Source organism: Arvicanthis niloticus, unplaced genomic scaffold, assembly GCF_011762505.2.
Source record: "Arvicanthis niloticus isolate mArvNil1 unplaced genomic scaffold, mArvNil1.pat.X pat_scaffold_1095_arrow_ctg1, whole genome shotgun sequence".
NCBI lineage: Eukaryota > Metazoa > Chordata > Mammalia > Rodentia > Muridae > Arvicanthis > Arvicanthis niloticus.
Window position 1 is genome coordinate 1 of NW_023045106.1, and position 16,173 is coordinate 16,173.

At 38.6% G+C, this 16,173-nt stretch overlaps 1 protein-coding gene across 1 annotated transcript in view; it reads left to right on the plus strand.

Annotated features, from left to right (window-relative positions):
* Positions 1-319: 319 nt before the first annotated feature.
* LOC117701448 (polyhomeotic-like protein 3) overlaps positions 320-16,173 on the plus strand; it is a gene marked incomplete at its 5' end in the record, with an annotated part of 33,575 nt that continues 17,721 nt past the window's right edge. Inside the window, 4 exon segments of the mRNA XM_034493135.2 lie at positions 320-461; positions 464-517; positions 520-561; positions 11,909-12,780. Coding sequence (XP_034349026.2) covers positions 320-461; positions 464-517; positions 520-561; positions 11,909-12,780 — 1,110 coding nt within the window.

Genomic DNA, 16,173 nt, shown 5'->3' on the forward strand with positions numbered 1-16,173 from the left:
TCACAGTTACAGATCATTGCTGACAGACCTCCCCTCAGTCTTTGTTTGGTTTCATTAGCCCCTCTTGTTCTCCCATCCTCTGCTCTTCATCACTCACACCGGCCCATACCTGCCCTTAGGACTTTTTAAACCTGCCACATAACATTTAAGATGCTCATTAGATGGGCAGCTCTCCTTTCCCTAGGGATCAGTGAGTTGTCGAAGGAGCTTGGCTCTCCTTGTGTAAGAGGCATAATAGTCATTGCTGTAATTGTTATAATGTTTCCCATATGAGCTAAAGCCATCTGTTTTTATCTTTATTTTGTTATGTGGTTCTTAGGTTCAGAATTTAACATTACGCAGCCAGAAGCTGGGTGTCTTATCTAGCTCACAGAATGGCCCACCAAAAAGCACTGGTCAAAACCCAGTCCTTGACAATTGCCATAATAAAACAACAGTGACCAGTTCTAAAATCAGCCAACGAGACCTTCTCCAGAGAGCAAGAAGGGAGGAAGCCCAGGTCTGGAATCTCGGAGCACAGCGTCACACGGACATCAAGCATTCACCAGTTAATAGCACCAGGTGGGTAAATGGTCTTGGAAAGGAGCTGTCTCATAGCAAAGGGTGTCTGCTACCGAGTAAGACTGACACTGTTGAAGCACTTTAAAAAACGAGAGGTTTGTCAGCTAAAGAAGACCTCATTGAGTAGCTTGAGAACAACACGAAGAATGCCTAGTAGCTAAAAACAGATTATGACAGCTGAGAAGATGGTCTGCCATTGCTGTTACTTGCCACTTGACTAACATCTTTATGTTGTGCTGGTCTCCCTAAGTCAGTAAAACCTTTTAGCTCTTAAAAAAGTATGTCTTAGCTTTAGTAGAACATTTTTAAAAAGTTTTTAGAAAAAAATTAAGTGTATTTTGTGTAAGTCATTAGTAGGAATAATTTGTTACTTTTCAAAACAAAAGATTTTGCAAATAAGGACATGATTTTCAACCCCTCATCTACCACCACCACCAGTGTGGGACTTCATCTTTCCACTCTTACCAGGCTATTATGGTCTCTTCTGCAGGTAACCCTGCTTCCTAGTTCATAAAGTCAAAACCTTGGGCTTTCTAGAGGCAGGTCCCTGTTTTTTGTTCTATACTGTTGAAATCTACTTCTTTCCCCATCTAGACTCTCTGTGTTTGGTACTGGGATTGAATCTAGAGTCTCACATGCATTCTACACAAGTGTTCTAATATGGAGTTATATCGCTTTAACTTCTTTCATATTTCTGTGTTATTATTGTCAGTGTTCTTTCTTTCACCAAATCTCAATCGTCTGATTTCTCTAAGTTGAATGTGTCCTGACTCTGAACTTTCACAACAGGCCTTGTTATATGCTCCTGAACTCAAGCTTCCTTACTAGATAGCAAATTTCTTGCAGGTGGTCCAGTAGTGATTTGAGCATTTCTGCTGTGATAGCATTGATTTTTAGCACACTACTTGATTATGTCATAATCTTCTTTCAGCTTCACCTTTTAGTTTTGATAGCACTAAGTTGTGCTTTATACTCATTGTGTCTGTGAAGGTAGGCAGCTATGTATTTGGTGAATCAGCCACTCAGTTTTCCACACTTACACTTTAGAAATTATCACACAGTGATTCCCATTAGCGTTATTTAGTTATCACAGTGCTTAAATCTTAGATATGTACGATAAACTTTGCTAACAAATCCTTCATGCTGTAATAGATGTGTTTTCATTTTTATAAATCTCTATGTCCTGTCTGTGTTGTCTCTATGACCAGATAATTGGGTTTTGCAGAGCATTGTCTGGAGTATTGTCAGCCTCAAAGTAACATCAAAAGGACTGTGAGAGCCAGTGGGGAGTACCATGGCCTCCTCAGCCTGAAGTGACTGGGTACTTGAGGGTATAGTTTCTAGTGAGACCTGCCATCTTATTTTTTTCTTTAGCTAGAAACTATGCCAACAGTCATTTTAAATAGAGAAAAAGACTAAACCCTCTATTTGTATTCTAATATAGTTGCCTAATAGTTACTATAGTAGACATGGTTACTGTTTTCTTGCATGTATTTTTAGGGTGTAAAAATCACTTGATTTTCTTTACCATTTGTCCTTAAGAGTAGAAGCCTTTCTTGTTAGTAATTCTATTTATTTATTTATTTATTTAGAAGTAGCTCAGGCTGGTCTTGAACTCATGACAGATCTTCGGTCTCATCCTCTGATATCAGCCCAACTGATAATTCTGATAGTTTGTTTTTTAATATATAAAGGTAACTGGGGTGCCAGGATCCTTCAGTTACCCAAACCCTGCCTCTCCAGAATACCACTCCCTTCTGCCCTCACTTGGTCCTTTTGGCTGGGGCAGCACACCTAGCTGGTCTGTTCCTGTGAAGACACTATATCCTGAGCCATTCTAGAGGAGCCACTACACTCAGAGCAGCAGGATTTCAGGATTCCAGAGGTGGCCTGAGTCCCAGGAGCTCTTCCACTCAGGAGCTCAGGATCATAGGATCACAGAGACATCTGGACCCTGAAGAGTTCTGACATAAGTAAGATAACTGGAAAGACAGGCTCCAGCCAGAGACAGTGAGTGTAGGTAGCATTAGAGTTGACCAGATGGTGAAAGGCAAGCACTAGAACATAAGCAACAGAAACAAAGTTACTTGGCATCATCAGAATCCAGTTCCCACCATAGCAAGTCCTGGACACACATCACACCGGAAAAGCAGAATTCAGAATTAAAATCACTTCTCATGATGATGATAGAGGACTTTAAGAAGGACATAAATAACTCCCTTAAAGAAATACAGGAGAACGCAGGTAAACGGGTAGAAGCCCTTAAAGAGGAAACATAAAAATCCCTTAAAGAATTGCAAGAAAACACAAACAAACAGGTGAAGGAATTAAACAAAAACCATCCAGGATCTAAAAATGGAAGTAGAAACAATAAAGAAATCTCAAAGGGAGACTACCCTGGAGATAGAAAACCTAGGAAAGAGATCAGGAGTCATAGATGCAAGCATCACCAACAGAATATAAGACATAGAAGACAGAATCTCATGTGCAGAAGATACTATGGAAAACACAGACACAGTTGTCAAAGAAAATACAAAATGCCAAAAGCTCCTAACCAAAACATTCAGGAAATGCAGGACACAATGAGAAGACAAACCTCAGGATGATAGGCATAGATGAGGGTGAAGACTCCCAGCTTAAAGTGCCAGTAAATATCTTCAACAAAATTATAGAGGAAAACTGTTCTAACCTAAAGAAAAGATGTCCGTAAGCATATAAGAAGCCTACAGAACTCCAAATAGACTAGACCAGAAAAGAAATAGACTAGACCAGAAAAGAAATACCTCCCGTCACATAATATCAAAACATCAAATGCACAAAACAAAGAAAAAATACTAAAAGCAGTAAGGGAAAAAGGTCAAGTAACATAGAAAGGCAGACTATAAGAATTACACCAGCCACCAGGCTGTGGTGGTGCACAACTTTAATCCCAGCACTTGGGAGGCAGAGGCATGTGGATTTTTTGAGTTGGAGGACAGCCTGGATTACAGAGTAAGTTCCAGGACAGCCAAGGTCCTGGAAACCTTGTCTCCAAAAACCAAAACCAAAAACCAAAAAACCAAAACAAACAAAAACAAAACAAAACAAACAAAAAACAACAAATTACACCAGCCTTATCACCAGAGACTATAAAAGCCAGAACATCCTGGACTGATATCATTATCATACCCTGAGAGAACACAAATGCCAGCCCAGACTACTATACCAGCAAAACTGTCGGTCACTATAGATGGAGAAACCAAGATATTCCATGACAAAACCAGATTTACACACTATCTTCCACAAAATCCAGCACTTCAAAGGATATTGATGGGAAACTCCAACATGAGGAGAGAAACTACACCTAGAAAAAGCAAGAAAGTAATCTTCCAATAAACCCAAAAGGAGATAGCTACACAAACATATTTCTACCTCTAAACAAAAATAACAGGAAGCAAAAATCATTTTTTTAATATCTCTTAATATCATGGACTCAATTCTCCAATAAAAAGACATAGACTATCAGACTGGATACATAAACAGGACCCAGAATTTTGCTGCATGCAGGAAACACACCTCAGTGACAAAGGCAGACACTACCTCAGAGTAAAAGGATGGAAAACAATTTTCCAAGCAAATGGTCTCAAGAAACAAGCTGGAGTAGCCATTCTAATATCAAATAAAATCAACTTTCAAGCCAAAGTAATCAAAAACGATAAGGAAGGACACTTCATACTCATCAAAGGAAAATCTTACCAACATGAACTCTCAATTCTGAACATCTATGCTCCAAATGCAGGGGCACTCACATACATAAAAGAAACTTTGCTAAAGCTCAAAGCACACATTGCACCTCAGACAATAATAGTGGGGATTTCAACACCCCACTCTCACCAATGGACAGATCATGAAACAGAAACTAAACAGAGACACAGTGAAATTAACAGAAGTTATGAACCAAATGGATTTAACAGATATCTACAGTACATTTCATCCTAAACAAAAGAATACACTCTTTTCTCAGCACCTCATGGTACCTTCTCCAAAATAGACCATATAATTGGTCACAAAACAAGCCTCAACAGATACAAATATATTGAAATAATCCCTTGCATCCTATCAGATCACCATGGACTAAGGCTGGTCTTCAATAATAACAAAAACAATGTATGTGGAAAGCCCGCATACATGTGGAAACTGAACAACGCTCTACTCAATGATGACTTGGTCAAGGAAAAAAATGAAGATAGAAAGAAATTAAAGACTTTGTAGAATTTAATGAAAATGAGGACACAACATACCAAAACTTGTGGACACAATGAAAGCAGTGCTAAGAAGAAAACTCATAGCTCTAAGTGCCTACAAAAGAAAAGAAAAGGAAAGAGCATACACTAACAACTTGACAGCACACTTGAGAAAGCTTTAGAACAAAAAAGAAGCAAATACACCCAAGAGGAGTAGAAGGCAGGAAATAATAAACTCAGGGATGAAATCAACCAAGTAGAAACAAAAAGAACTATAGAAAATATCAACAAAACCAGGAGGTGGTTCTTTGAGAAAATCAACAAGATAGAAAACCCTTAGCCAGACTAACCAGAGGGCACAGAGACAGTATCCAAATTGATAAAATCAGAACTGAAAAGGGAGACATAACAGCAGAAACTGAGGAAATTAAAAAAAAAATAATCAGATCCTATATTTCAAAGGCCTATACTCAACAAAATTGGAAAATCTGGATGAAATGGACAATTTTCTAGACAGATACCAGGTACCAAAGTTAAATCAGGAGCAGATAAACCATCTAAATAGTCCCATAATCCCAGAAGAAATAGCAACAGTCATTAAAAGTCTCCCCATCAAAAAAAGCCCAGGACCAGATGGTTTAGTGCAGAATTCTATCAGACCTTCAAGGAAGAAGAGACCTAATACCAGTGCTCTTCAAACTATTTCAGAAAATAGAAACAGAAGGAACAATACCCAATTTTTTCTATGTAGCCAAAATTACACTCATACCTAAACCTCACAAAGACCCAACAAGGAGAGAAAACTTCAGACCAGTCTCTCTTACGAATATTGATGCAAAAATACTCAATAAAATACTTGCAGACCGAATCCAAGAACACATCAAAACAGTCATCCATTGTTACCAAGTAGGCTTTATCCCAGGAATGCAGGGATGGTTCAGTATTTGCAAATCCATCAATGTAATTCACTATATAAACAAACTCAAAGGAAAAAACTACATGATCCTCTCACTAGATGCTGAGAAAGCATTTGACAAAATTCAACATCCCTTTATGTTAAAAGTCTTGGAAAGATCAGGAATTCAAGGCCCATACCTAAACATAGTAAATGCAATATACAGCAAGCCAGTAGCCAACATCAAACTAAATGGAGAGAAACTTGAGGCAATCCCACTAAGATCAGGGACTAGACAAGGCTGCCCACTCTCACCCTATCTATTCAATATAGTACTGAAAGTCCTAGCCACAGCAATTAAACAACAAAAGGAAGTCAAAGTGATACAAATACGAAAGGAAGAAGTCAAAATTTCACTATTTGCAGATGATAGGATAGTATACTTAAGTGACCCTAAAACTTCCACCAGAGAACTCCTAAACCTGATCAACAACTTCAGTAAAATGGCTGGATATAAAATCAACTCAAACAAATCAGTAGCCTTATTTTACTTGAAGGATAAACAGCCTGAGAAAGAAATTGAGATGACACCCCTCACAATAGTCACAAATAATATAAAATACCTTGGAGTGAATCTAACCAAGCAAGTGAAAGATCTGTATGACAAGAACTTCAAGTCTCTGAAGAAAGAAATCAAAGAAGATCTTAGAAGATGGAAAGATCTCCCATGCTTGTGGATTGGCAGGATTAATATAGTAAAAATGACCATCTTGCCAAAAGCAATGTACAAATTCAATGTAGTCCCCATCAAAATTCTTAATCAATTCTTCATAGAGATAGAAAGAGCAATTTGCAAATTCATTTGGCATAACAAAAATTCTAGGATAGCTAGAACTATTCTCAACAATAAAAACTTCTAGAGGAATCACTATCCCTGACCTCAAGCTGTAATTCAGACCAATAGTGATAAAAACTGCATGGTATTGGTATAGAGACAGGCAAGTTGATCAATGGAATAGAATCGAAGATCCAGAAATGTACTCACACACCTATGATCATTTGATCTTTGACAAAGGAGCTAAAACTGTCCAGTGGGAAAAGGACAGCATTTTCAACAAATAGTGCTGGTTCAACTGGAGGTCAGCAAATAGAACAATGCAAATCAATCCATTCTTATCTCCTAGTACAAAGGTCAAGTCCAGGTGGTTAAAGGGCCTTCACATAAAACCAGATACACTGAAACTAATAGAAGAGACGGTGGGGAACACCCTTGAATACCTGAGCACAGGGAAAAGTTCCTGAACAGAACACCAATGGCTTATGCTCTAAGATCAAGAATTGACAAATGGGACCTCATAAAATTGCAAAACTTCTATAAGGCAAAGGACACTGTCAATAGGACAAAACGACAACCAACAGATTGGGAAAAGATCTTTACCAGTCCTACATCCGATAGAGGGCTAATATCCAATATATACAAAGAACTGAAGAAATTAGACTTCAGACAATCAAATAATCCTATTAAAAATGGGGTACAGAGCTAAACAAAGAATTCTTAACTGAGGAAACTTGAATGGCCGAGAAGCACCTAAAGAAATGTTCAATATTCTTAGTCATTGGGGAAATGCAAATCAAAACAACCCTGAGATACCATCTCACACCAGTCAGAATGGCTAAGATCAAAAACTCAGATGATAATAGATACTGGTAAGAATATGGAGAAAGAGGAACACTCCTCCATTGTTGGTGGGATTGCAAGCTGGTACCACCACTCTGGAAATCAGTCTGTTGGTTCCTTAGAAAACTGGACATAGCATTACCTAAGGACCCAGCTATACCACTCCTGGGCATATACCCAGAAGATGCTCCAACATATAACAAGGACAAATGCCCCTCTATGTTCATAGCAGCCTTATTTATAATAGTCAGAAGCTGGAAAGAACCCAGATGTCTTTCAGCAGAGGAATGAATACAGAAAATGTGGTACATTTACAGAATGGAGTATTACTCAGCTATTAAAAACACTGAATTTGAGAAATTCTTAGGCACATGGATGGAACTAGAAAATATCCTGAGTGTGGTAACCCAATCACAAAAGAACATACATGGTATTCACTCACTGATAATTGGTTACTAGCCCAGAAGCTTGAAATAGCCAAGATTCAACTCACAGACCACATGAAGCTCATGAAGAAGGAAGACCAAAGTGTAGGTGCTTTGGTCTTCTTAGAAGGAGTAACAAAATACTCAAGGGAGCAAATATGGAGACAAGTGTGGGACAGAAACTGAAGGAGGGGCAGACTGGAGACCATTCCACCTGGGTATCCATCCCATGTGCAGTCACCAAAGGTAGTCGCTGGTGTGGATGCCAGGAAGTGCATGCTGACAGGAGCCTGATATAGCTGCCTCCTCAGAGGTCTGCCCGAGTCTGACATATTCAGAGGTGGATGCTCACAGCTAACCATTGAACTGATCAAGGGGCTTCCAATGGAGGAATTAGAAGGAGCTGGAGGAGCTGAAAGGGTTTGCAGCCCCATGAGGAGAGCAACAATAACAACCAACTAGAGCTCCCAGGGTCTAAACTACCAGCCTGGGAGCACATAGGGAGGGACACATGAGTCCAGCTGTATATGTAGGGGAGAATGGCCTTGTTTTGCAAAAGTGAGAGAGGAGATCCTTGGTCCCATGAAGGCTCGATGCTGAGTGTGGGGGAACTTGAGGGTGGGGAGGTGGGATTGTGGGTTAGGTAGGGGTACATCCTCATAGAAGCAGGAGGAGGGAGGAGGGGATAGGGGTTTCCTGTGCCGGGGTCGGGGGTAATGGAGTAAGGGGATAACATCTGAAATGTAAATAAAATATTCAATAAAAAAAAAAAGGAAGACCCAAGTGGATGTGGGTAGCATCAAAAATATATATATATATGTAAAAGTTCACATTTAAGCAGTTTTTAAGAGTGCTTTTTTGTCTTTTTTTTTTAATCTTTTTTTTTCCCGTTTAGACAGTAATTCAACATTTAGTGAAAAAGTCCTCTATTGGTTTATCTAGGTACCCTGGAGGTCCCAGGTCAAAGTCTGAACTAGAGTGTCTTTTTGCCTTGTCACTTCTTTGTCCTCACATGGACTTTCCTGTGAGTGTACAGTGTTGAGGGGGGTCTCTCTGCTACTTCTGTATAAACTTTGTTTGGGGGTTACTTGCTTATTTTGTATGTAGGGTAGTGTAGGCAGCACAAGCATTTCAGAGTGCATGTCGAGGTCAGAGGACAACATGTAGGAGTGGATCTTGCCTTCTGCTGTGTGGGTCCCAGGGATTGAACCAGGTCATCAGGGTTGGCAGCAAGTGGCTTTACCTGTTGAGTCACATTGTCAGCCCTGGATCTCTTTTTATTGGTATACAAATCTCTGCTGTGTTACGGCCTTACTCCCAGGATCTCTTGTGACCTTAATTTCCTGGCCTCTCCATCTCTAAATATTGCCACTTTGTGGGTTTGGTTTCAACATGTGAATTTGGGGAAAGGGGAATAAACAGTTTACAATATAGCCCTGGACTCAGGACTTGATATGTGATTTTAGTTAATCTGGCAAATATTGGATTAGTTTAGTACCATGTATACTTCATGGAGTTGTAGTAATTACTGAATAAAATGATATATTATTGTAAATAATGAGCAATTATGTCAGTCATTATCTTTTAAGTATTAGGCCACTCTGTCAATAATAAAGTGTTCATTAAAGTTGGAGAAAGTCACCAGTAAAGCACAGCTTTCTAGACATGGTCAGCTTTCCTCGTTCACAATCCTTGTCCTCTATTTTAGGATTGTCCCTGCACTCTGACTTTGATCTGAGAAGATTTTAATTTAGATGAATAATAGACTTTTACTTTACTAAAATACCAGATTGATTACCTACTAGATCACAAAACGTTTATTCTAGTGGATGCATTACCTGTGTTCAGGAGCATGATCCATATGAGGTTGGAGACATTAGTAGTTAATTATGATTGTTCTTACAAGGACTAGACATCTGTCCTAGACCCCATGGCGGATGGTTCACAGCCATCTGTAGCTCCAGCTCCAGAGATTCTTGATGCCGTCTTCAGGCCTCCCAGTAACTCACACTCAGGTGCACACACCACACATGGACACATAATTAAAAATAAAGTGTTTGGGAAAGGTGATAAATTAAATTATGACTTTGTCTTTTAAAGGGAGGCAAAAAGATCTATTTCCTTATCTGAAAGAAGGAGGAAGCCACTTCCTCCACAGCCGTTGTATGTGTATTGATGAGAGACTTGAGAGCACTTAGAGAACTGCAGGATTTCATTCACTGTTCTCTTTTGAATACTGTGTAGCAGAGCTGTCACCACATTGGTAAAGGGCTGACCGTCTTAGTTTGAATTATGTGAAAATATTTGTAGATTAAATTTTAGACCAATTTTTTTCAGTTGTTGATTTGAATCTGTGACATAGGCATTCTAAGCATCTGTTCTAACACTGAGCTGTAACCTCAGTCCTCTGTCTAAAAATAATTAGGAGATATCTATTGACATTTCTAAATACTTTTTGAGATATTAATTAGATGCTAATTTCTTTAAAGGACTGCTATAGTTTTTAAACAAATCATTTTATATGATTTTTGGCTGTGTATGTGTGTACCTCACATGTTCCTGGTAACTGAGGAAGGCAGAAGAGGGCACTGGATCCCCTGGGACTGGAGTTATAGGTAGTTATGAGTAGCTGTGTGGGTGCTGGGAGCCAAATTTGGGTCCTTTGAAAGAACAGCCAGTGTTCCTAACTGTTGAGAAGTCTTTTCAGTCTGATCTCTAAATTCTAAATTTTAATCAACTATAAAAATGTTTAACAAAAAAAGTTATTAGAAGTTTATATAATGCTGTTGTCTTAAATGAATATAAAATGGTGAATATAAATATGAATATAAATAAAATGACAAAATAATATGAATATAAATAAAATAATAAAATGATGAATATAAATAAAATGATGTAAGTTGTTATATAACATTTATATTTTCATTGCAGGATTAAAAAATTCTGTTTTTATATTTGATATAGATGACTATTTTGTTTGGGGGCGGGGCGGGTAGAGACTTTGACACGGAGTTTCCTTATAGCCCTCAATGGCCTGGAACTTGCTATTAGATCAAGCTGGCCTCTAAGTCAGAAATCTGTGCACCTTCGACTTCGCAGCGCTAGGATTAAGGGTGTGCCTGCCACGCCCAGCTTAGATGGGTTTACTCTTGTGCAGTATGAAGCAATTGTTTATCTTCCAGTACATTCAGTTTCCAGTTCTAGATAGGTAGGGTTTCATTAGCTTCTACTCTGTAAAGAGGCATCATGGTGGTGACCTTTCACAACTGAGGGTGACCTGTCTAAAGGTATCACTGTTGTGAGCATCTCTGTGGAGGAGATCTGATACCAGTCACCTTATCCTTCATTCTGGGATTTCCACTGAGTGGAAAGGGATAAACACCATCCTCACTTAGGTAGCATGATCTCATTTCTTCCTTCTCTGCGAGAAATAGATTGCTCACTGAGATTGGACTGGCTTGAGCACTATAAGGTTCAGTCATGTGTTTTGCTGAATTGGAGTTTTTTATGTGAGACAGTTTCTTTCTGATCAAACCAATTAAGACTTTATCTGAGCTGAAATGCTTACTTGGGAAGCTTTCTAGTTAACTGATTTTGCTATTAGTTTGAGACATGTTTTGTCATAGATAGGATGAGATCTTTGGTCTTGAAGTCACCCTTATGTGTACTGTACTTGTTGAATGATGATCCTCTCCTGCAGAGAAGAGACAGACTCCAGTGCATAGACCTAAGTGCTCAAAGCTAATGAAGCTGCTCTGATGACAGGAGGAGTAGAACAATGCAGGCCTACGTATGTAATTGTACACATGTGATTGCACATATGTGATTGTACACATGTGATTGCACATATGTGATTGTACATATGCGATTGTACATATGCGATTGTACATATGTGGTTAGGTTGTTTTTCCCTTCAGCATTTCACAATATAGTCACTTCATCTAGTATTTTTAGCCTTGCAGGGAAAATATGTTGTCACAGAATTTTCAAATTATTCATGCCTGAAAGACTTACAGTAGACTGCTAGTGATTACTGACTCTGATGTGCAAAGTTTCCTCCTTTAGGTTTATGTAAAACTATTTTGTTTTGAAATCAGTACTAATTGTCATTTTTTTTCTCTCACAGCTTCATATTCTCCAATTCAGCCTCATTCTTTAATCAAACATCAACAGATTCCTCTTCATTCACCACCTTCTAAAGTTTCCCATCATCAGCTGATATTACAACAGCAACAACAGCAAATTCAGCCAATCACCCTTCAGAGTCCAAGTCAAGAGCCTCCCCCATCCCAGCACTGTATCCCACTCCCAAACCATGGCCTTTCTCCGGCTCCCAGTAATGCCCAGTCACAGCATTGCTCCCCAATTCAGAGCCATCCCCCACCTTTAACTGTGTCTCCTAATCAGGCACAGTCTGCACAGCAGTCTGTAGTGGTGTCTCCTCCCCCACCTCATTCCCCAAGTCAGTCTCCTACTATAATTATCCATCCACAAGCACTTATCCAGCCACACCCTCTTGTGTCTTCAGCTCTTCAAACAGGGCCAAATTTGCAGCAGGCTACTGCTGATCAGGTACAGTCCACAGCACAGCTGAATCTTCCATCCCATCTTCCACTTCCAGCATCCCCTGTTGTACACATTGGCCCTGTCCAGCAGTCTGCCTTGGTGTCCCCTGGTCAGCAGATAGTGTCCCCAACATCACACCAGCAATATTCAACCCTACAGTCATCTCCAATCCCGATCGCAACCCCTCCACAGATGTCGGCATCTCCTCCAGCTCAGATCCCACCACTGCCCTTGCAGTCTATGCAGTCTTTACAAGTGCAGCCTGAAATTCTATCCCAGGGCCAGGTTTTGGTGCAGAATGCTTTGGTGTCAGAAGAGGAGCTACCTGCTGCAGAAGCTTTGGTCCAGTTGCCATTTCAGACTCTTCCTCCTCCACAGACTGTTGCGGTAAATCTCCAAGTGCAGCCGCCGGCACCTGTTGATCCACCAGTGGTAAGCCCTCGGCAGCTCTTTGACTTTCTTGCTGAACTGAACGTAAATCTGTTTCTCCCACACTATGCTATACTGCTAAGTCTCAATGCCTATGATTTTTTAAGCTTGTATTTTTCCTGTGTCAGATTCTGACAATGTATTGTATAAGCAAAGGAAAAACTGTCATTTGTTGTGGTATGGTTGCATGCTTTAAATTTGTGATGGTTATTAAAGTCCCTCGTTAATTTATTACTATTTAAACAAACCCATCTGCTATCTTTACAGAGTTGATTTTTTTTCCCCAAGGGAATGCATTTGAACCAGTGTCATCTGCACAAAGTTTTTTCTCTTAAGGTGATTATCCTTCATAGCCCCCTTCCTTCTGTTGGCTTGTCTGTTCTTAAACGCATGGTTTCTCTAGCTGACCGTTTAGTTGTATGCACTCAGAAGTCCTGGGCCTTGAGCATCTTTTCTGTGATGTAAGAGGTATGATTGTATGATGTAACTTTTCTGATGAAATTATGTTTTGTAATTAAAACTGTTAAGAACTTTATTCTACAGTAGAGTTCAACTTTGTAAAACTCAATTGGCTTTAAAATTTCTATTCTACTAAGAGAAAATATATACTTAAATTAGTTCTCAGTTAAAAGGCTAAAAGCTTGAGTTTCTGACTTTGCTACCAAGAATGAAAGAAGTGTAACACATGGAGTAAAAGTTTTGAGTGATGGGGTTTCAGAGAGTGTGTCAGGATGGACATCTAGAAACGGCCACATGGTGCCTAAAATGTACCTTGAAAGTATTTTTCTTTTTCAAAATTTTCTCTGAAGGACTTACTAAAACTTAGAAGATGGTTTATAGAAAAATTGAGATAAGTTCTTTATGAGTTTAATCAAAATGACTAAATTCAATCTCTCACTGAGAAAAAAAAATTTCTAAAAGGAAGTTTTGTGTCAAACTTTGAAAATCACTCAGTGTCAGACATGGTTTGATGCTCTTGTTATCCCAATTCTTGGGAAGCTGCAGTGAGAAGATCATAAGTTTGGGTCATCCTGAGCTGTCCAGTGAGTTCAGAAGCAGCCCTGGTTTCAGAGTTCCCACAGAGTAGATTTAAATAATGGTGATCTCAGGAAGGAAAGGAGGTACACTGTCTTCACTAGTTGAGACATTTGACTCATAGACTCAGTTCTATCCTAAGTGATGTTAATGAGCTCAGAGCTGCTGCTCAGTCCTACCTGTTACTACCCTGGAAAGCCAGAGCTCAGAGAAACAAGTATTAGAGAAGCTAACCATTTAATTACGCCTCTGTATTTTCTTTTGATGAGTTTTTAGAGCACTTAACTACAGGTTTTGCTGTAAGGATGTAGCTCAGTGGTAGAAGGCCTGTTTAGCATGCGTCAGGCCCTGGTTCATCCCCAGCACTGCCAAAACAAAACCATGAAAAATGAGGAAATATATAGAAAAAATATAGTACTTTCAAAAGAATCAAATATAATTTAATTTTCTCAACATTTAATCCAGTGTTTGGTTTTCAACGAGTAAATAAGAAAGTTTCTATAATCCATATTTTTTAAATTTTTTTTTATAAGAGGACTTTGGGTTAACATATTTAGGGTAGAATTGCCAAAAAATAAAAAACTTTAAATATTAAGTTAGAAATATGATTGGATTTATTTTGCTGATTTTGCCCCCTGTTTTGAAAGCAAGGCCACTGTCATTTATGGAAAGTTCCTCCGTTGCTGTCTGCCTGCTAGTTTCCTTTCCATTCTTTTCACATCAGCTGTTGATTAAGCGGCTGTTTTGTTGTTGTTGTTACAAAAGTTTTTTTTTTTTAATTCATCAAAACCACCCTTTATTATTTCAAGTACTTATTTCTTTCCAATAAGAAGATATAAACATTTGAATGAAAAATGTGAATTATCAAACTAAGTCAGTATATTTCCAGAAAAGATATTTCTAAAAAAGATATATATATTTTAAGTTGAGATTTAGGTATAAATAAGACCTGTTGAGGGTAGATAATTTAGAACTAATAAACAAATGTTCCTCAGTTTATTTAGGAAAGGGAGACAGATAGGAATATGGACTTTACTGAGTTAAGTTTGGTGGTCTTCGTTATGTTTACAATAGTTATAGTTCTGAGATAAATAGAACTCGTGCAGGTGGTTTGTGATGATCTTGTGAGCAAAACCTCCAGTTACCTGCCTTTCTTAGTACTTTGGTTGTTGTGTTTAGATGGTGTTTGGGCTGATTGTCCCAGATGTGTGTGACAAATTTCTTTTGCCTACTTTATTTACCTGTTAACTTGTTTTCTTCTATGTGGAGACTGTGAAGAGATCTCTATATTTAAGCCCATCTTAAGAATGTTAACTATTTTATAGTGTTCCTTGATGGAAATTTGAAAAACAATGCTATTCATGAAGCCTTTTATTTAAAAAAAAAATACTTTCAAAAACCATAATTCTGTTCATGGTCAAGCTTTGATTGCTTAAAAGATACTGTAAGTAGCTGTTTAGCAGTGCATGGCAGGGTCAAGGGTGGAGAGAGCTGTGGCAGCTTAGTAGTCATGTTCTTTGTAGGGACTGTGTAGTCTATCAAAGGGAATGTAATGGCTTAAACTGGACTGCTTAATAAAGCCGGCTGTCTGCTTCCCCCAGGCAGCTCTGCTACCCCTCCTGTGAGCTGGCACTGTGCTACCCAGTCAGTACCAGGAACGTCTACTTTATGTTTGCTGATTGTCATCTTTGTTAACCCCTAGACATTTGGAGCAGTGACTTATCCTATGCTGACCTTTACCCTCATATCAAGCACTGCTGTTACCATGAACAGACAGACACTAGTGACCATCCACTGTGTGGTATAAAAGTGACAGTGACTGCTTCCACTTGTGATGAAACCATTTTCTAGTTTCTGGGTTGTGAAAAAGTGTCTTACAAAAAAAAAATGTTGCCTATTTAGAACTTAATTTGGATAATAGTTCAAGATATTATGTTAAATATAAAATGACTCTAGTGGAATTTTAGAAAGATTTTTTTTTTTGTGATGGGGGCTCATGTTTGTTTTTTTTTTGCTGTTGTTTCCATGGGGTCTTGCTGTGTGCCCAGCCTGGCTGTGAGCTCAGTATTTTGTTCCAGGCTTCTAAATGCTAGAATTACAAGGCTGTGCCACCATTCCTGGACAGATGTTTTACTTTATTCTAAATAGATGCTTAGAGTTAGTGTTTGTTTTTAAACTAGTATTACTTATTGTCATGTATATCTTCATAAATGAAACTCCATAGTACTTTACATGGTTTATGCCAGATTCAGAAATCCTGAATATTTCCATATTAAATTCTAGATACCTAAAATTATCAAACTTTTTTCAGCAATTTAACTAAAAATATAATATTGGATGTCACTTGAAGTTATTTTATTT